This window comes from Symphodus melops, assembly GCF_947650265.1.
Source record: "Symphodus melops genome assembly, chromosome: 16".
Lineage (NCBI taxonomy): Eukaryota > Metazoa > Chordata > Actinopteri > Labriformes > Labridae > Symphodus > Symphodus melops.
Genome location: NC_136706.1, coordinates 4500561 through 4522454, shown reverse-complemented (window position 1 = coordinate 4522454; position 21894 = coordinate 4500561). Strand labels below are relative to the sequence as shown.

The following is a 21894-nucleotide window of genomic DNA, read 5'->3' as shown; positions in this document are numbered from 1 at the left end:
GTCTGTGTATTCTTCCATTTAAACATAACAATGACATGTATTTCTTATGTCATTTAAAGCATTTTTACCATCAGGTCACAGGTACAGGTTCCTGACCAGGAAAAGGCTTCCCGTCAGTTGCTCCTCAACAAACTGCCACATCGATTGCTATGTTTACTGTAATGGATGCTTCCAAGTCAATCAATCAACCTTTATTTGTATAGTGTCATCTCCAAACAAATTTGACCTCAGGACAGTTTACATACTGTGAGAACAGGTAAAAGTCTTGCTTCTCTGTGCATTTAGTTCAGCATGATGTTTCCACTCATGTACACTGACCTGTAAACTGTGAGCTGTGACTCCAAGTTCTCCCAGGGGAACAATCACATCTTGTGTTTTTGTTTCTGTGGGATTTTTTTTTTTTTTAACTCCAGGTACTGAAAGTAGATACCTGAGGTAAAAAGGGAAGTAAATACTAACTTCTCATTTTAATAACAATGTTTCTTCTTCTTGATCTTAAACACCTTTTTATACGTTATTTTTTCTCTGAGAAAGACAGGAAATACAGGAACACGTTTTGTCTGTATAACCACAAAGATGGGTGTGCGCTAGTTCACAAGTGTGTCAAGTTCCTCATCTGATACTGGTTTCAAAAATATATTTGTTTTAATCTGTATGGCATTGTGCAGATTTTTCTCCCCACCTAAAACAACCTTAAATAATGTTTATGTCAGTTCAGTCAAGTAAGAGCATCCTATAAGAGTTCTTGTTTCACATTCAGGGGCTAATTATAGCAATTCCGGTTGTATGGATGTTTTTTTTTTTGCACATACAAATTCAAAAACATGCACAAATCCTTGTTTTTATCAGGACAGTATTTACAAGTACACTGCAACTCAACAAATAGTAAACATCCGCATGAACTTGATGCATTCTCTTTTTCATGTTTTGTTGTCTCACTGGGGCGGAAGATGATGCAATGCTTCATCACACTAAAATGATTGTACCACATAGATCCAGTGGAGGTCAGTATTTTGCTCCAAGTTTTTGACCTGAAAACAAACTCAGTGAAGGCTGATCCAAACAGCTTTTCATTACAATACAGAATTATTCAGCGACATGCAGAAGATGGTGATTTTATTCTTGGCTCATTCCACACTGCAAAACACTGATTCAGAACTTTTCATAACCATTTCCAGCAGTGATATCCAACAAAACTTACAGCAGCCTTTATAATAAAGAAAAGTGACACACAGATTTCACCCAATTTGATAATGTGGGGGCGCTGGTGATCAAGTGGGCACGCTACATGTACAGAGGCTGATGTTCTCCAAGCAGGCAGCCCGGGTTAGAATCCGACCTGTAGCTCCTTTTCTAAAGCTAAATAAAGGCATAAAAAGCCCAAAAACATAACATGAAAAAAATAATGTTGATGTGATCCAAAAAAGACATGCACATAAACATGGACGTAATCTCTGTCACCTGTGCTTTTATTTTATCAGGCTGTAATTCGGTTTATTTGTGCTGTAAATAGCTTCTTTTTTAATGGGTGTATATAACTTCTGGGTCTTTTGCAGCCAGCCTCCAGTGGACGCCCGTGGAACTGCAGTATTCTGTACTTCTGTATCAGCTTCATTTTTTAACACCGAAGGTTGCCTCTTGGATCCGGCCCATTAAGTTAGACAAGTTTGCTAAAAATCCTGACCCAGACAGTATCTTTGTTTTTGCATTTTTATTTCTTCGCCATGAACTTCCAAAATCAAAAGACAAATGATCAAAAATACATTATAAACTTCTGAAAATTAATACACTGAATATCTTTTTATTTTCTTACACATGGCAAAAAAAAACACTGAGCAAAGACCAAGCTCCGGTGGCTCGTGACTCTGCTTAGTCCTTTTTTGCTTTTCTAGATTGCAGAATATGGTGTTTCACAAACGCTGAGCCTCCCCCCTATTGTCCCTGATCATATACAGTTCACTAGTTAGGCATTTGCCATACAGTGCCTAATAACAAGTCCTGGAACTACAAATGTGTTGAAACTTTCAATCAAGAACGACTGCTTCCACCATTTTGTACACAATGAACAAGTTCCCCCCCAAGGATTCGACTCTCCCGAGAACCGGTTTCAGTTGTGATGGAAGGTGTACAGAGATACTAAACGGCAGAAAGAAAAAAACGAACGGAAACAACACCTGAACAGTCAATGCGAGTCAAATCAGTGCCCAAGTTCTCTGGATTGAAATGACTCCAAGATCCAACAGCAGAAAAAGCTTCACATCCATCGGAGGGGGGAACCCAAACTGCTGCACTCCTTCAGATTTTTCGGTTTTATTGAGAAAATATGAACATGACTCTTATAACTTATGTCATTACAACCACACAACACAAGAACTCATTTGTGTTCAGTTTTCATTTCTTCTGCACATAGAACAAATCAATCTTTTCTTCCACATATCCATTAGTTATTTACCTTTGAAATACACACAAGGACACAGAAGACGAGTTTAGAAAAATTCTGGTGTTTTACAAGTAAACTAAAAACCAAAAGTTTGGATGACACTCGAAAAATAATTGTCCATGGATGGTTGTGGTGGTGTCTGTGGATTTGGCCGAATAGAGAAAAAAACAAACAAAACAAAAACAAAACAGTACCCTTGTGAGGGGGAACTGGAGCAGAGGGAGGGTCTTTGTGTCCCGGTCAGTGGGAGAAGTTAGTGGTGCTGTGCAATCCTCTCATCTTAACCACACATTTTCCTACCACTCTTTCTTTTTCTCATCCATGGACACTCCGCCGGGCCCAAGCGCCACCACCAACAACAGACCCCCGATGACCGAGGTGGTCTGGAAGAAGTCGTACTTGAGGAAGTCGTGCATGGGCTTGTAGGCCGGGATGGTCCAGAAAGCATTGAAGTAGACATTGATAGCCAGGAGCCACACGACCAGGGTCAACGCTGCTAACTTGGTTTTGAAGCCGATGGCCACGAGGATGATGAGGGCGGTCCCGACCATGTTCTGCAAGATCTGTGGAGGAATAAACGTACACACTGCACCTTAAAAAGTATTTGAGGTAGGTTGTAGGTTACAAGCATGCAAATTCATTCGCACCCACTTATTTGATAACCTCAAAGTTGAATCGTTTTGACAGTCATTTCAGTATATTCTATGGAAGTGTGTGAGAAGTCAACTTAATGATTAAATGTCGACCAAACTAGTCAGCACAAGTACTAATTGGTTTCACTGATTATTCATATTGTTGTGTAAATGCAGGCCCGCAATGTCAGTCAAATGTTGTGTCTAATCTGTAACGTGGAAACCAGCCACTAGCTGGGGGTGTTAGTTAGGCATTTAAAACTGATACTGGTTGTGTGATGTATGCCATGCCCAGAGGCTTGCTACAGAGTTGGTCCATCACTTCAAACTGCCGGGTCTCGCCTCCTCTCTGTCCCTCTTCTCATGTCATCTACATGCTGCTGAATCTCTCCTCACTATCACACTGAGCTGCTCCTGTCACAGAGGACTACTGTTCCATATAAGCTAGCAGACTACAACATAATTTGGTTGAAATGTGGTCGCCAGTGGCTACGCTCCGTTTCACTGTCTCAATTTAATTTAGATCATCCTCGTTTGTGACTTCTACTTCATTGTCCGCTTCACGTCTTTTTTAAAAATAAGTTTAAAAATTCCTGTGCACTGATCTTTACATTCTCTCTTTTTATTTCTTACACATTATCGGACTCTATTTACTCTGATGTTTGTCTCCGTTTGAAAAGGATTTAGTGGCCTGAAATTCATGACTAATCTGTGTCCATCTGTGAATATTGGAGGCTGTTGCTGTCAGTACTCACAGAGAAGAAGTTGGAGTCAAAGTGCAGCAGAGTCATGAACATGAGCACCAGCAGTACTCGACCACCCAGCTGCATGTACTGCTTCGGCGAACTCTCCCCCATGGAGGGCACTCCGGCAAACATACTCTTCCCTTCCGAACGGGACTCGGCCAAAAGCAGGAGCAGACCACCTCCAAGAGCGAGGTTTCTGGAGGGGGGAAAGAGAGGACGGTTACTTTTAATAAGAAGCAGTTAAACCAGCAGAGGAAGTCTGCATACTGACTCCAACTGGGTTTGCTAAGTCAATTTGTTATTCGCTGATTATTATCTTAAAGGCACGGTAGGTCATTTTCTCCAGATACACTTTAAGATTTTGTCTGAAATTGTCTTTCAGCTCTGACAAAAATGTATAATTCATGTGGTTTGAAAACGAAATGAATAAAATCGGTCACCTTTATCAGTTGTAAACTCTTAAAAACTTTGACCAATGTCTGCATTCGGTATGAGTTTTATAATCAATCAGGCCTCCCTATCTCCCTGCTCGTTCTCGACCCCATGCATGCACGAGCCCAAAGCATGAGTGGAAGCATGGCGCTAGTGCATTTAAGTGAGGGGTGTGGCTTTTGAGGGAGCACAGAGGGAAAGGAGGTGGGTGAAGAAGGAACACAGAAGGAGTTTTCAAAAAAGACCAACCCTGCCTTTACCTTCTTCTTTAATTAATGTTGTTTTTATACCAGTAACCAACAGCTACAGATTTCAATGTGCTGACACTGACAAAAACGTGTAGCACACTGTATTTAACAGATTTCTCAGATGCCTCATTGGGCCTGTCAATAATTATTTAAATCACAGGTCTTGTGCAAAATTATTATTACAAAAATGGTTGCATTATTTACGACAACTTCAAGAAACGTTCAAGAAACGTTGCACCGTTAGGTTAACATCAGTTTCATTTAGCCCCGTTTCCATCAAGCAGTTTGGTTCAGTTTGATAGGGTAAACTCTGATATTGCTTGTGGCCTTCTTTGATGAGACTTTCAGCCAGATGGAAAAAGCAGCAAAGATCATCAACGCGGCTTTTTGTAACGGAAGAAGTAAAACCTTAAATGACAAAAGATAACACACACACAAAGAGGTAAGGTGGTTTCTACTTACTCAAGAGTGGCTTACTATTTCTAACAGAGCAGAAAAGATGAAGCTGTAGTCGGAGACGTGTCTGTCGTTTAGTGAGTCTGTGAAGAGAGTGGCGTGAAGTGGCAGCTGCGTGCTCACGGCTCCCCAACTTCGACACTCTGATTGGTCCTGCTCTCATTGCGTCATCTTCCGCTCCCCTGTCGGTGAAGTTTATTTTTTTATTCATTCATTTTATGATTTTAGTCATCACACGTGGGGAAGATGATGAAAGATTGGCCAGGGTTGCATTTGAAACAAGTAAGAAGATGTATTTCTATTAAGAGGATGATTTCCACTTACTGAAGGTAGAGGATCTTGTCCTCGTCTGCCTTCATTTGAAAGTAGTGACTCAGACATCAACAACCATAGAGCTACAATAAAACATTTAATGAACATAATATACTTTAAATCAAGGACAAATTTAATAAAGGTCTCCCTCAGTTACTCTTTCAGTGGAGCAAATGTTATGAAGAAGATGTTTGAAAAACCCTAATAGAGGAGAAAACAGTTAAAAATGACCCTATTGGAGAAAATTAGAAAAAGTGCCCACAAGGGTACACTCCAAGGGAAAAGAAGTGTCCTGTATGCTACGAGCATATGGCACTGGTAACATCTGTGGTTCTCAACTCCTAAGTCAGGACCCAAAAGTGGGTCAGTAGGTCACAAATGGGTGTCCATAACACACTTGTTTCCAAAAAAGCCTGGTGGGGGAGTGTGAGGAGTTAAGGTCAGATATTCTTTTGAAGGAGAAAGTGTGATAAGGCTGATTTCCTGCAGGTGTTATCTGAAAGATCAAAAAGTAAGTTCCCTCTACACTGCTGCCTTCACTGCACAAAGCTCGCGCCCTTCTTATTTCTGTTCTTGTAACTGATATGTTTCAATATGCAAACATTATTAATAGCCTGAGAAGGAGCTTTATATAAACTACTAACAGTACAGTCAGGCCTCCTCCTGAGAGTCACATGGAAGTGGTTTTGGGATAATTTCTAAGAAAAGTCTTTATTGTGTATCAGAAATTCATAACAATGTGTTTTTACCCATCTCTCCTGAGATCTTTATTTTTTTTTTATATTGGATTTAGCCCTTTGGGCATTGATTGGTTATTCAAATAAAAAAACATGAATATGTCTCTTGATGGGAACTCTTAACTGGTTAGATTTAAGAAGATGCAACAGTTTTGGTGAGGGTCCCTTAAAAATTATGATTAGAAATCAATTTTTTCTATCCTTCTGCCTTTTTTTTTTTTTTTACAACCTGTGTCTGTGTATTCTTCCATTTAAACATAACAATGACATGTATTTCTTATGTCATTTAAAGCATTTTTACCATCAGGTCACAGGTACAGGTTCCTGACCAGGAAAAGGCTTCCCGTCAGTTGCTCCTCAACAAACTGCCACATCGATTGCTACGTTTACTGTAATGGATGCTTCCAAGTCAATCAATCAACCTTTATATGTATAGTGTCATCTCCAAACAAATTTGACCTCAGGACAGTTTACATACTGTGAGAACAGGTAAAAGTCTTGCTTCTCTGTGCATTTAGTTCAGCATGATGTTTCCACTCATGTACACTGACCTGTAAACTGTGAGCTGTGACTCCAAGTTCTCCCAGGGGAACAATCACATCTTGTGTTTTTGTTTCTGTGGGATTTTTTTTTTTTACTCCAGGTACTGAAAGTAGATACCTGAGGTAAAAAGGGAAGTAAATACTAACTTCTCATTTTAATAACAATGTTTCTTCTTCTTGATCTTAAACACCTTTTTATACGTTATTTTTTCTCTGAGAAAGACAGGAAATACAGGAACACGTTTTGTCTGTATAACCACAAAGATGGGTGTGCGCTAGTTCACAAGTGTGTCAAGTTCCTCATCTGATACTGGTTTCAAAAATATATTTGTTTTAATCTGTATGGCATTGTGCAGATTTTTCTCCCCACCTAAAACAACCTTAAATAATGTTTATGTCAGTTCAGTCAAGTAAGAGCATCCTATAAGAGTTCTTGTTTCACATTCAGGGGCTAATTATAGCAATTCCGGTTGTATGGATGTTTTTTTTTTTGCACATACAAATTCAAAAACATGCACAAATCCTTGTTTTTATCAGGACAGTATTTACAAGTACACTGCAACTCAACAAATAGTAAACATCCGCCTGAACTTGATGCATTCTCTTTTTCATGTTTTGTTGTCTCACTGGGGCGGAAGATGATGCAATGCTTCATCACACTAAATAATAATAATAATAATAATAATTTTATTTATAGAGCGCTTTTAGACAAAGTGCTTTACACAGCTTAAAAGCTCAACACACAGACATAACACATCATTAAAAACATCAGGCATAAACAGCAGTGAAAATGATTGTACCACATAGATCCAGTGGAGGTCAGTATTTTGCTCCAAGTTTTTGACCTGAAAACAAACTCAGTGAAGGCTGATCCAAACAGCTTTTCATTACAATACAGAATTATTCAGCGACATGCAGAAGATGGTGATTTTATTCTTGGCTCATTCCACACTGCAAAACACTGATTCAGAACTTTTCATAACCATTTCCAGCAGTGATATCCAACAAAACTTACAGCAGCCTTTATAATAAAGAAAAGTGACACACAGATTTCACTCAATTTGATAATGTGGGGGCGCTGGTGATCAAGTGGGCACGCTACATGTACAGAGGCTGATGTTCTCCAAGCAGGCAGCCCGGGTTAGAATCCGACCTGTAGCTCCTTTTCTAAAGCTAAATAAAGGCATAAAAAGCCCAAAAACATAACATGAAAAAAATAATGTTGATGTGATCCAAAAAAGACATGCACATAAACATGGACGTAATCTCTGTCACCTGTGCTTTTATTTTATCAGGCTGTAATTCGGTTTATTTGTGCTGTAAATAGCTTCTTTTTTTAATGGGTGTATATAACTTCTGGGTCTTTTGCAGCCAGCCTCCAGTGGACGCCCGTGGAACTGCAGTATTCTGTACTTCTGTATCAGCTTCATTTTTTAACACCGAAGGTTGCCTCTTGGATCCGGCCCATTAAGTTAGACAAGTTTGCTAAAAATCCTGACCCAGACAGTATCTTTGTTTTTGCATTTTTATTTCTTCGCCATGAACTTCCAAAATCAAAAGACAAATGATCAAAAATACATTATAAACTTCTGAAAATTAATACACTGAATATCTTTTTATTTTCTTACACATGGCAAAAAAAAACACTGAGCAAAGACCAAGCTCCGGTGGCTCGTGACTCTGCTTAGTCCTTTTTTGCTTTTCTAGATTGCAGAATATGGTGTTTCACAAACGCTGAGCCTCCCCCCTATTGTCCCTGATCATATACAGTTCACTAGTTAGGCATTTGCCATACAGTGCCTAATAACAAGTCCTGGAACTACAAATGTGTTGAAACTTTCAATCAAGAACGACTGCTTCCACCATTTTGTACACAATGAACAAGTTCCCCCCCAAGGATTCGACTCTCCCGAGAACCGGTTTCAGTTGTGATGGAAGGTGTACAGAGATACTAAACGGCAGAAAGAAAAAAACGAACGGAAACAACACCTGAACAGTCAATGCGAGTCAAATCAGTGCCCAAGTTCTCTGGATTGAAATGACTCCAAGATCCAACGGCAGAAAAAGCTTCACATCCATCGGAGGGGGGAACCCAAACTGCTGCACTCCTTCAGATTTTTCGGTTTTATTGAGAAAATATGAACATGACTCTTATAACTTATGTCATTACAACCACACAACACAAGAACTCATTTGTGTTCAGTTTTCATTTCTTCTGCACATAGAACAAATCAATCTTTTCTTCCACATATCCATTAGTTATTTACCTTTGAAATACACACAAGGACACAGAAGACGAGTTTAGAAAAATTCTGGTGTTTTACAAGTAAACTAAAAACCAAAAGTTTGGATGACACTCGAAAAATAATTGTCCATGGATGGTTGTGGTGGTGTCTGTGGATTTGGCCGAATAGAGAAAAAAACAAACAAAACAAAAACAAAACAGTACCCTTGTGAGGGGGAACTGGAGCAGAGGGAGGGTCTTTGTGTCCCGGTCAGTGGGAGAAGTTAGTGGTGCTGTGCAATCCTCTCATCTTAACCACACATTTTCCTACCACTCTTTCTTTTTCTCATCCATGGACACTCCGCCGGGCCCAAGCGCCACCACCAACAACAGACCCCCGATGACCGAGGTGGTCTGGAAGAAGTCGTACTTGAGGAAGTCGTGCATGGGCTTGTAGGCCGGGATGGTCCAGAAAGCATTGAAGTAGACATTGATAGCCAGGAGCCACACAACCAGGGTCAACGCTGCTAACTTGGTTTTGAAGCCGATGGCCACGAGGATGATGAGGGCGGTCCCGACCATGTTCTGCAAGATCTGTGGAGGAATAAATGTACACACTGCACCTTAAAAAGTATTTGACAGTCATCTTATTAGATGAGCTTCTGACCTTCATGTAGGTTACAAGCCTGCAAATTCATTCGCACCCACTTATTTGATAACCTCAAAGTTGAATCGTTTTGACAGTCATTTCAGTATATTCTATGGAAGTGTGTGAGAAGTCAACTTAATGATTAAATGTCGACCAAACTAGTCAGCACAAGTACTAATTGGTTTCACTGATTATTCATATTGTTGTGTAAATGCAGGCCCGCAATGTCAGTCAAATGTTGTGTCTAATCTGTAACGTGGAAACCAGCCACTAGCTGGGGGTGTTAGTTAGGCATTTAAAACTGATACTGGTTGTGTGATGTATGCCATGCCCAGAGGCTTGCTACAGAGTTGGTCCATCACTTCAAACTGCCGGGTCTCGCCTCCTCTCTGTCCCTCTTCTCATGTCATCTACATGCTGCTGAATCTCTCCTCACTATCACACTGAGCTGCTCCTGTCACAGAGGACTACTGTTCCATATAAGCTAGCAGACTACAACATAATTTGGTTGAAATGTGGTCGCCAGTGGCTACGCTCCGTTTCACTGTCTCAATTTAATTTAGATCATCCTCGTTTGTGACTTCTACTTCATTGTCCGCTTCACGTCTTTTTTAAAAATAAGTTTAAAAATTCCTGTGCACTGATCTTTACATTCTCTCTTTTTATTTCTTACACATTATCGGACTCTATTTACTCTGATGTTTGTCTCCGTTTGAAAAGGATTTAGTGGCCTGAAATTCATGACTAATCTGTGTCCATCTGTGAATATTGGAGGCTGTTGCTGTCAGTACTCACAGAGAAGAAGTTGGAGTCAAAGTGCAGCAGAGTCATGAACATGAGCACCAGCAGTACTCGACCACCCAGCTGCATGTACTGCTTCGGCGAACTCTCCCCCATGGAGGGCACTCCGGCAAACATACTCTTCCCTTCCGAACGGGACTCGGCCAAAAGCAGGAGCAGACCACCTCCAAGAGCGAGGTTTCTGGAGGGGGGAAAGAGAGGACGGTTACTTTTAATAAGAAGCAGTTAAACCAGCAGAGGAAGTCTGCATACTGACTCCAACTGGGTTTGCTAAGTCAATTTGTTATTCGCTGATTATTATCTTAAAGGCACGGTAGGTCATTTTCTCCAGATACACTTTAAGATTTTGTCTGAAATTGTCTTTCAGCTCTGACAAAAATGTATAATTCATGTGGTTTGAAAACGAAATGAATAAAATCGGTCACCTTTATCAGTTGTAAACTCTTAAAAACTTTGACCAATGTCTGCATTCGGTATGAGTTTTATAATCAATCAGGCCTCCCTATCTCCCTGCTCGTTCTCGACCCCATGCATGCACGAGCCCAAAGCATGAGTGGAAGCATGGCGCTAGTGCATTTAAGTGAGGGGTGTGGCTTTTGAGGGAGCACAGAGGGAAAGGAGGTGGGTGAAGAAGGAACACAGAAGGAGTTTTCAAAAAAGACCAACCCTGCCTTTACCTTCTTCTTTAATTAATGTTGTTTTTATACCAGTAACCAACAGCTACAGATTTCAATGTGCTGACACTGACAAAAACGTGTAGCACACTGTATTTAACAGATTTCTCAGATGCCTCATTGGGCCTGTCAATAATTATTTAAATCACAGGTCTTGTGCAAAATTATTATTACAAAAATGGTTGCATTATTTACGACAACTTCAAGAAACGTTCAAGAAACGTTGCACCGTTAGGTTAACATCAGTTTCATTTAGCCCCGTTTCCATCAAGCAGTTTGGTTCAGTTTGATAGGGTAAACTCTGATATTGCTTGTGGCCTTCTTTGATGAGACTTTCAGCCAGATGGAAAAAGCAGCAAAGATCATCAACGCGGCTTTTTGTAACGGAAGAAGTAAAACCTTAAATGACAAAAGATAACACACACACAAAGAGGTAAGGTGGTTTCTACTTACTCAAGAGTGGCTTACTATTTCTAACAGAGCAGAAAAGATGAAGCTGTAGTCGGAGACGTGTCTGTCGTTTAGTGAGTCTGTGAAGAGAGTGGCGTGAAGTGGCAGCTGCGTGCTCACGGCTCCCCAACTTCGACACTCTGATTGGTCCTGCTCTCATTGCGTCATCTTCCGCTCCCCTGTCGGTGAAGTTTATTTTTTTATTCATTCATTTTATGATTTTAGTCATCACACGTGGGGAAGATGATGAAAGATTGGCCAGGGTTGCATTTGAAACAAGTAAGAAGATGTATTTCTATTAAGAGGATGATTTCCACTTACTGAAGGTAGAGGATCTTGTCCTCGTCTGCCTTCATTTGAAAGTAGTGACTCAGACATCAACAACCATAGAGCTACAATAAAACATTTAATGAACATAATATACTTTAAATCAAGGACAAATTTAATAAAGGTCTCCCTCAGTTACTCTTTCAGTGGAGCAAATGTTATGAAGAAGATGTTTGAAAAACCCTAATAGAGGAGAAAACAGTTAAAAATGACCCTATTGGAGAAAATTAGAAAAAGTGCCCACAAGGGTACACTCCAAGGGAAAAGAAGTGTCCTGTATGCTACGAGCATATGGCACTGGTAACATCTGTGGTTCTCAACTCCTAAGTCAGGACCCAAAAGTGGGTCAGTAGGTCACAAATGGGTGTCCATAACACACTTGTTTCCAAAAAAGCCTGGTGGGGGAGTGTGAGGAGTTAAGGTCAGATATTCTTTTGAAGGAGAAAGTGTGATAAGGCTGATTTCCTGCAGGTGTTATCTGAAAGATCAAAAAGTAAGTTCCCTCTACACTGCTGCCTTCACTGCACAAAGCTCGCGCCCTTCTTATTTCTGTTCTTGTAACTGATATGTTTCAATATGCAAACATTATTAATAGCCTGAGAAGGAGCTTTATATAAACTACTAACAGTACAGTCAGGCCTCCTCCTGAGAGTCACATGGAAGTGGTTTTGGGATAATTTCTAAGAAAAGTCTTTATTGTGTATCAGAAATTCATAACAATGTGTTTTTACCCATCTCTCCTGAGATCTTTATTTTTTTTTTATATTGGATTTAGCCCTTTGGGCATTGATTGGTTATTCAAATAAAAAAACATGAATATGTCTCTTGATGGGAACTCTTAACTGGTTAGATTTAAGAAGATGCAACAGTTTTGGTGAGGGTCCCTTAAAAATTATGATTAGAAATCAATTTTTTCTATCCTTCTGCCTTTTTTTTTTTTTTTACAACCTGTGTCTGTGTATTCTTCCATTTAAACATAACAATGACATGTATTTCTTATGTCATTTAAAGCATTTTTACCATCAGGTCACAGGTACAGGTTCCTGACCAGGAAAAGGCTTCCCGTCAGTTGCTCCTCAACAAACTGCCACATCGATTGCTACGTTTACTGTAATGGATGCTTCCAAGTCAATCAATCAACCTTTATATGTATAGTGTCATCTCCAAACAAATTTGACCTCAGGACAGTTTACATACTGTGAGAACAGGTAAAAGTCTTGCTTCTCTGTGCATTTAGTTCAGCATGATGTTTCCACTCATGTACACTGACCTGTAAACTGTGAGCTGTGACTCCAAGTTCTCCCAGGGGAACAATCACATCTTGTGTTTTTGTTTCTGTGGGATTTTTTTTTTTTACTCCAGGTACTGAAAGTAGATACCTGAGGTAAAAAGGGAAGTAAATACTAACTTCTCATTTTAATAACAATGTTTCTTCTTCTTGATCTTAAACACCTTTTTATACGTTATTTTTTCTCTGAGAAAGACAGGAAATACAGGAACACGTTTTGTCTGTATAACCACAAAGATGGGTGTGCGCTAGTTCACAAGTGTGTCAAGTTCCTCATCTGATACTGGTTTCAAAAATATATTTGTTTTAATCTGTATGGCATTGTGCAGATTTTTCTCCCCACCTAAAACAACCTTAAATAATGTTTATGTCAGTTCAGTCAAGTAAGAGCATCCTATAAGAGTTCTTGTTTCACATTCAGGGGCTAATTATAGCAATTCCGGTTGTATGGATGTTTTTTTTTTTGCACATACAAATTCAAAAACATGCACAAATCCTTGTTTTTATCAGGACAGTATTTACAAGTACACTGCAACTCAACAAATAGTAAACATCCGCCTGAACTTGATGCATTCTCTTTTTCATGTTTTGTTGTCTCACTGGGGCGGAAGATGATGCAATGCTTCATCACACTAAAATGATTGTACCACATAGATCCAGTGGAGGTCAGTATTTTGCTCCAAGTTTTTGACCTGAAAACAAACTCAGTGAAGGCTGATCCAAACAGCTTTTCATTACAATACAGAATTATTCAGCGACATGCAGAAGATGGTGATTTTATTCTTGGCTCATTCCACACTGCAAAACACTGATTCAGAACTTTTCATAACCATTTCCAGCAGTGATATCCAACAAAACTTACAGCAGCCTTTATAATAAAGAAAAGTGACACACAGATTTCACTCAATTTGATAATGTGGGGGCGCTGGTGATCAAGTGGGCACGCTACATGTACAGAGGCTGATGTTCTCCAAGCAGGCAGCCCGGGTTAGAATCCGACCTGTAGCTCCTTTTCTAAAGCTAAATAAAGGCATAAAAAGCCCAAAAACATAACATGAAAAAAATAATGTTGATGTGATCCAAAAAAGACATGCACATAAACATGGACGTAATCTCTGTCACCTGTGCTTTTATTTTATCAGGCTGTAATTGGGTTTATTTGTGCTGTAAATAGCTTCTTTTTTAATGGGTGTATATAACTTCTGGGTCTTTTGCAGCCAGCCTCCAGTGGACGCCCGTGGAACTGCAGTATTCTGTACTTCTGTATCAGCTTCATTTTTTAACACCGAAGGTTGCCTCTTGGATCCGGCCCATTAAGTTAGACAAGTTTGCTAAAAATCCTGACCCAGACAGTATCTTTGTTTTTGCATTTTTATTTCTTCGCCATGAACTTCCAAAATCAAAAGACAAATGATCAAAAATACATTATAAACTTCTGAAAATTAATACACTGAATATCTTTTTATTTTCTTACACATGGCAAAAAAAAACACTGAGCAAAGACCAAGCTCCGGTGGCTCGTGACTCTGCTTAGTCCTTTTTTGCTTTTCTAGATTGCAGAATATGGTGTTTCACAAACGCTGAGCCTCCCCCCTATTGTCCCTGATCATATACAGTTCACTAGTTAGGCATTTGCCATACAGTGCCTAATAACAAGTCCTGGAACTACAAATGTGTTGAAACTTTCAATCAAGAACGACTGCTTCCACCATTTTGTACACAATGAACAAGTTCCCCCCCAAGGATTCGACTCTCCCGAGAACCGGTTTCAGTTGTGATGGAAGGTGTACAGAGATACTAAACGGCAGAAAGAAAAAAACGAACGGAAACAACACCTGAACAGTCAATGCGAGTCAAATCAGTGCCCAAGTTCTCTGGATTGAAATGACTCCAAGATCCAACGGCAGAAAAAGCTTCACATCCATCGGAGGGGGGAACCCAAACTGCTGCACTCCTTCAGATTTTTCGGTTTTATTGAGAAAATATGAACATGACTCTTATAACTTATGTCATTACAACCACACAACACAAGAACTCATTTGTGTTCAGTTTTCATTTCTTCTGCACATAGAACAAATCAATCTTTTCTTCCACATATCCATTAGTTATTTACCTTTGAAATACACACAAGGACACAGAAGACGAGTTTAGAAAAATTCTGGTGTTTTACAAGTAAACTAAAAACCAAAAGTTTGGATGACACTCGAAAAATAATTGTCCATGGATGGTTGTGGTGGTGTCTGTGGATTTGGCCGAATAGAGAAAAAAACAAACAAAACAAAAACAAAACAGTACCCTTGTGAGGGGGAACTGGAGCAGAGGGAGGGTCTTTGTGTCCCGGTCAGTGGGAGAAGTTAGTGGTGCTGTGCAATCCTCTCATCTTAACCACACATTTTCCTACCACTCTTTCTTTTTCTCATCCATGGACACTCCGCCGGGCCCAAGCGCCACCACCAACAACAGACCCCCGATGACCGAGGTGGTCTGGAAGAAGTCGTACTTGAGGAAGTCGTGCATGGGCTTGTAGGCCGGGATGGTCCAGAAAGCATTGAAGTAGACATTGATAGCCAGGAGCCACACAACCAGGGTCAACGCTGCTAACTTGGTTTTGAAGCCGATGGCCACGAGGATGATGAGGGCGGTCCCGACCATGTTCTGCAAGATCTGTGGAGGAATAAACGTACACACTGCACCTTAAAAAGTATTTGACAGTCATCTTATTAGATGAGCTTCTGACCTTCATGTAGGTTACAAGCCTGCAAATTCATTCGCACCCACTTATTTGATAACCTCAAAGTTGAATCGTTTTGACAGTCATTTCAGTATATTCTATGGAAGTGTGTGAGAAGTCAACTTAATGATTAAATGTCGACCAAACTAGTCAGCACAAGTACTAATTGGTTTCACTGATTATTCATATTGTTGTGTAAATGCAGGCCCGCAATGTCAGTCAAATGTTGTGTCTAATCTGTAACGTGGAAACCAGCCACTAGCTGGGGGTGTTAGTTAGGCATTTAAAACTGATACTGGTTGTGTGATGTATGCCATGCCCAGAGGCTTGCTACAGAGTTGGTCCATCACTTCAAACTGCCGGGTCTCGCCTCCTCTCTGTCCCTCTTCTCATGTCATCTACATGCTGCTGAATCTCTCCTCACTATCACACTGAGCTGCTCCTGTCACAGAGGACTACTGTTCCATATAAGCTAGCAGACTACAACATAATTTGGTTGAAATGTGGTCGCCAGTGGCTACGCTCCGTTTCACTGTCTCAATTTAATTTAGATCATCCTCGTTTGTGACTTCTACTTCATTGTCCGCTTCACGTCTTTTTTAAAAATAAGTTTAAAAATTCCTGTGCACTGATCTTTACATTCTCTCTTTTTATTTCTTACACATTATCGGACTCTATTTACTCTGATGTTTGTCTCCGTTTGAAAAGGATTTAGTGGCCTGAAATTCATGACTAATCTGTGTCCATCTGTGAATATTGGAGGCTGTTGCTGTCAGTACTCACAGAGAAGAAGTTGGAGTCAAAGTGCAGCAGAGTCATGAACATGAGCACCAGCAGTACTCGACCACCCAGCTGCATGTACTGCTTCGGCGAACTCTCCCCCATGGAGGGCACTCCGGCAAACATACTCTTCCCTTCCGAACGGGACTCGGCCAAAAGCAGGAGCAGACCACCTCCAAGAGCGAGGTTTCTGGAGGGGGGAAAGAGAGGACGGTTACTTTTAATAAGAAGCAGTTAAACCAGCAGAGGAAGTCTGCATACTGACTCCAACTGGGTTTGCTAAGTCAATTTGTTATTCGCTGATTATTATCTTAAAGGCACGGTAGGTCATTTTCTCCAGATACACTTTAAGATTTTGTCTGAAATTGTCTTTCAGCTCTGACAAAAATGTATAATTCATGTGGTTTGAAAACGAAATGAATAAAATCGGTCACCTTTATCAGTTGTAAACTCTTAAAAACTTTGACCAATGTCTGCATTCGGTATGAGTTTTATAATCAATCAGGCCTCCCTATCTCCCTGCTCGTTCTCGACCCCATGCATGCACGAGCCCAAAGCATGAGTGGAAGCATGGCGCTCGTGCATTTAAGTGAGGGGTGTGGCTTTTGAGGGAGCACAGAGGGAAAGGAGGTGGGTGAAGAAGGAACACAGAAGGAGTTTTCAAAAAAGACCAACCCTGCCTTTACCTTCTTCTTTAATTAGTGTTGTTTTTATACCAGGAACCAACAGCTACAGATTTCAATGTGCTGACACTGACAAAAACGTGTAGCACACTGTATTTAACAGATTTCTCAGATGCCTCATTGGGCCTGTCAATAATTTTTTAAATCACAGGTCTTGTGCAAAATTATTATTACAGAAATGGTTGCATTATTTACGACAAGAAGAAACGTTCAAGAAACGTTGCACCGTCAGAGGTTAACATCAGTTTCATTTAGCCCTGTTTCCATCAAGCAGTTTGGTTCAGTTTGATAGGGTAAACTCTGATATTGCTTGTGGCCTTCTTTGATGAGACTTTCAGCCAGATGGAAAAAGCAGCAAAGAGTGTAACATCATAACAGCCCAACACAGTGTAGCCCGGTATTGGTTGAGAAGAACGGGACGCAGTAAATGAAAGAGACCCTTTAGGGCCAGATTGGCACCCCAACTGAAGGGTGCCAAAAAAAAGTAGGAGGGTACGGATCCCTTATTTTGGTACCATTCCCAACTTTTGCCGGAGGAAATGCCAATAAAAGGGTACCAAACTGAACCGGACCGCTCGGTGGAAACAGGGCTTAATAGACAGCAGTGTCACGTTTGTATCAATGTTTAGCTATTATGTCTCAGAGTGGCACTTACCTCATCAAAAATTTAAGGTCCCATAAAATGCTGTATGCAACCGTCTGTCAGGACACAAAGACATTCCAAATTAGAACCTTGATGTATAGTTTATGCACTAAACAAATGTACTAACATGTTGAAGCTCTCACCTGTAGTGCTATGATGCCAAATAGTCCAAAGCAGGCATACTGTACAAAATTTCTACTGAGGATGAGGACACAACCGCCTGTTTGGACAAACACGAGACAACCATTTTAAAAGTTACGGGGAGACTGGGTTTGATTTGACATTTTCTTTTCACACGGGCAAAAGCAGTCTTGAGCTATAATGTGTGATTGTACCTGAACACATCATAACCATGAAAAGACCACGTAAAGACACCGTCTCACATCACAAAAGAAAGATTACAGGGGTAGATTGATTAAGCTAGGGAGTAGAAGGGGATCATGGGAGCGGCTGTTCTCACTCATTATCAATACTCTGATGAAGATCTCTCAGGCTCCAGGCAAACACTGTGTTTATCAATAAACATGTTTATGCTAACAGGTTAAAAAAAACTGCAACAGGTTAAATTACCACGACTCATTTAAAAAATAAAAAACATTTCAAACTAAAATGTTCCAGGTTAATGAAATAAAATGAACATGTCTTGCAGTATACCACTTGTATCATACAGGTTTTATTCTCGAATAAAAGAAGCAGGTGCAACACATCTATGCAACATTTGATGTAATTATTATTTACATTAAATATTTTGTCTCACCCTGAAAAATAAAAACCCTGAAAAATAAAAATGGCCTACGGTAATAGAGGGGCTGTTTTGTCAGCTGCAGAGTTAATAGACACAGTACTTTATGTGGTAGTGACAAGTATCAAAGAATTCAACATGTTGACATCTTTAATAGAGGGAGAAATCTTAAGTGGGCAGAAAGTGAAGGATTTGTATTAATGACAAACTCTGAATGTAGACTTCAGCATAGACAGACACTGACTCCTTCCACAAATCTTCCAGCGTTGTGTCATGCTTTGGTGACTCCAGCTTTAATAACTGGCTCTTACATGATGGGAGTGGAAGCTGACATGCATGTGACACATCCTCTGCTACATTTTGGATGATGCCTTCCTCAGTGTGTGAACATCTGCTCTGACAGCTCATCTGCTACAACAAATCGGGCAGATTGAGGATTTATGTATATTTTTGCGTCCACTCCGGAATAACGACCAGTTCCTTTGACAAGCGGGCGACTTTTTCTACCCTGAACAAATCCAGTCAGTTTCTCCTGACCTTTCTTATCAGCAAGGGAGTTTACAACAGTGACTTTCACTGTGTATTTATTGCATGACTTTCTGCTAAATGTACGCACAGGGCTAATGTGCTTACTTTGAAAGTTTCTCGGTTTACATTTTAAACATTTAACACGACTACGTTTAAAGTTTTTTCACACTGATGTCTAAGTTTTTTCCACCTTTTAAATGAAACATCAAAAAACACTCCCTCCTCTTACTGTTGTAATCAGAATTTGTGATGCACAGCTTCCAGTAATAGAAAAGTCGTTTCATCATTTCTGACTCCCCTCATGTCCTGACCTTCACCTAACCTAACCGTGCACAGCCTCCCTTTCACTCACCCAGCTGTCCTATGAGGTTAAGCAGCACAAAGCACGTAGCCAGGAAGTAGCCACAGCTCCAGGTCGCTTCGATGTAGTCTCTCTGCTCGTTCCACTGGAACCACATACGGATACCGTCTTCCAGGAAGGTGCTGATGAGACAGAGACGTGCCAGGTGGGGCAGGTACTGTTTTGTTACCCGCAAGAACTGTGCAACAGATAGAGAGGGAAAAACAGGGTTAATATCTGACAGAAAGAAAAAAAACCTGAAGAACAGGAAGGATGTGGTAACGTTAAGTAAAGTGTTTACAACAGCAAAACTTGTTTCATAAACTCTGATATCATGACCCGTTTCTATTCAGACAGATAAAGAAGAAAATAAAGTATCACCACACTGCTGCTAAATGTTGTTCAGAGGGAAGGGATCATTATAACACACACAGTAGTTAGCCTAAAGGAATGTTCAAACTGTCATTAAAACAATATTTAGACTAAGGAGCATGAAGAGGGAAAGTCAAAAAGCTCCAGCAACCTTCATAGCCTGAAGATCAACTTTGTTAACAAACTCGACTGACGTGTTTGGGCTAGCTGCCTTCATCAGGGTCATCAGAGACATTCAACACAAAGAAGGAATACTCTTCAGTTTTAAGGGAAATTTAAACAATTAAGCGTAAGATGGCAAAAACAAATGTGACGTTTACAGGCCTGCGCCTCCCAGTTACAACTCCAAACTGCCTGTAATTATATTTAGAGCTAGAATTTGCTGAATGCCTTAAACTGCCTTAAGCTCTGCCATTAAAAATAAACAGAATTCGTGAAAAAGATCCTCAGACACACTAAGGTGACACATGAGAGCTGAAGTAACATGCCCCCACTTCTTTTCCCCGCCCACTCTCCAGTCCACATCAGCACTGTCAGTCCACCACAGCCTATCAGAGTCCACCAACTCCCACCACGACAGCTATGTGAGACATGAATGGACCAAGTTGGAGCCAATCCGAACAGGCTCACCGTGTCTGCAACAGCCTAGAAATAGACCATTTTGTCGGGTAACATGTAAGTTTCATGTTCAAGACCCCCCTCAAACCGACGTGTACCCAAAACAATAAGCCGAGGAGGACGCATTTACCGCTGCTCTCTTCTCTTTGTGTTTTTCGTCTTTTTTACAACACAGCACTCGTGATGGGAGTCGTATAAATCAATCATAGTGTAGTAGTGACATCAGTCAACAGCTGGTGTTAAAATACACAGAACCAGAACCAAATGACAGCTCGGCTGGTTTGATACGGACTGTGTTTCCAAGGACATGGCACAAATCAAAAGTTTTGTTTGTCCTGGCCATGAATCAAGACTCAAGCACACAAACCTCCAGGACACCCGGCCTCTTATCAAACACACTTTTAAGAAAGGCCAGAAAAGTCAAAGGAAACCAGACCAAATCAGTGGGGATTTCCCAGACTGAGCTAAAATCTGAACAAAAAAAACATCACTTCTTGTAGAGTCACAGAACTACATGCAAAAAAAACCCATCCTGTAGAAATGAGGAAAATCTAGTGCAGCAGCTGAGGCTTGTGTAATGAAGTGAAGGTTCACATGCAGTTTTTGGCTGGTGTGTGCATGTGTGTGAAGGACATAATGTAGTTTTGGAAAGCTTTTCTGTAACTTACCTGACACACCGAGCCTCCAGGTGCACCATGTGTTATGTTGCTAAAAGCCCAGGTTAAGAGATTTCACAATAATGAGTCTGGCTAGTCTGACACTGAGGAATAACATCAATATATCTGGTTTCTATGGACTTACAACCTGACACTACATTATTGTACCTGTTCACATTAGCAAGCCTGTCAAACATGTATGAACTCATAATGCCAACTATTTAATCCATTAGGACACCTCAAGCATTTAGCTAACCAGGTGAGGAAACACAAAGTTAGCTTTCTTTTTGCTTTAAACAATGTCACATTTAAAGCTGACAGGTGTCAATCACGGGCCCCAGCAGAGACAATAATAATAAAAAAGAAGGCGTCAAAATGTTAAAGAGGAAGCCCTCGACAGCACCAAACTAGTTAGCAGCAGCTAACATGCTAACAGCGGCTAAAGTAGAAGTTACCTGATCTGCCACGTCTTCGGCTGTGTTCATCAGATCCTCCTGACCCATGGTTGTGAAATGTGAAGGATATTTTAATAATTAAGGCTGAGGCGCAACACCGTGTTGACGTGTTGGGTCTTTCCGCTCGGACTCTTCCTCCCCCCCTTTAACGTTATTTACTTGAAGATTTCCCCCTGGTTCGCCTGCACGCAGAGAAAGGCCGCCTCCGCCCCACAATGCACCGCGACTTTGACGACGGACTCCACCAACACGAGCCCCCCCCCCCTCTTACATGGTACTGCTGCAACCGCTGTATGCCACGTATACTGATCCGACCATGGGGGCTTCACTCATAGAGCCAGACTTGTTTACCGATAATAATAATACACATGTAAACAAGCATCACCCC

General features: G+C 40.6%; 3 protein-coding genes across 3 annotated transcripts; all 3 read right to left on the bottom strand.

Moving 5' to 3' along the window:
* Window positions 1-1696: 1696 nt before the first annotated feature.
* On the bottom strand, window positions 1697-5079 carry LOC306836949 (surfeit locus protein 4-like). Its single transcript, XM_079364342.1, has 3 exons — window positions 4961-5079; window positions 3828-4014; window positions 1697-3003 (listed from the first exon to the last, which is right to left on the bottom strand). Exons 2-3 carry the CDS (start codon window positions 3948-3950, stop codon window positions 2737-2739), a joined length of 390 nt encoding a protein of 129 aa, XP_079220468.1. The 5' UTR covers window positions 3951-4014; window positions 4961-5079; the 3' UTR covers window positions 1697-2736.
* Window positions 5080-8056: 2977 nt separating this feature from the next.
* Window positions 8057-11472, bottom strand: LOC306836874 (surfeit locus protein 4-like). Its single transcript, XM_079364215.1, has 3 exons — window positions 11347-11472; window positions 10214-10400; window positions 8057-9363 (listed from the first exon to the last, which is right to left on the bottom strand). Exons 2-3 carry the CDS (start codon window positions 10334-10336, stop codon window positions 9097-9099), a joined length of 390 nt encoding a protein of 129 aa, XP_079220341.1. The 5' UTR covers window positions 10337-10400; window positions 11347-11472; the 3' UTR covers window positions 8057-9096.
* Window positions 11473-14315: 2843 nt separating this feature from the next.
* Window positions 14316-21762, bottom strand: surf4 (surfeit 4). The gene is made up of 6 exons (XM_079364124.1): window positions 21507-21762; window positions 19418-19604; window positions 17939-18015; window positions 17808-17851; window positions 16473-16659; window positions 14316-15622 (listed from the first exon to the last, which is right to left on the bottom strand). Exons 1-6 carry the CDS (start codon window positions 21552-21554, stop codon window positions 15356-15358), a joined length of 810 nt encoding a protein of 269 aa, XP_079220250.1. The 5' UTR covers window positions 21555-21762; the 3' UTR covers window positions 14316-15355.
* Between the last annotated feature and the right edge of the window lie 132 nt (window positions 21763-21894).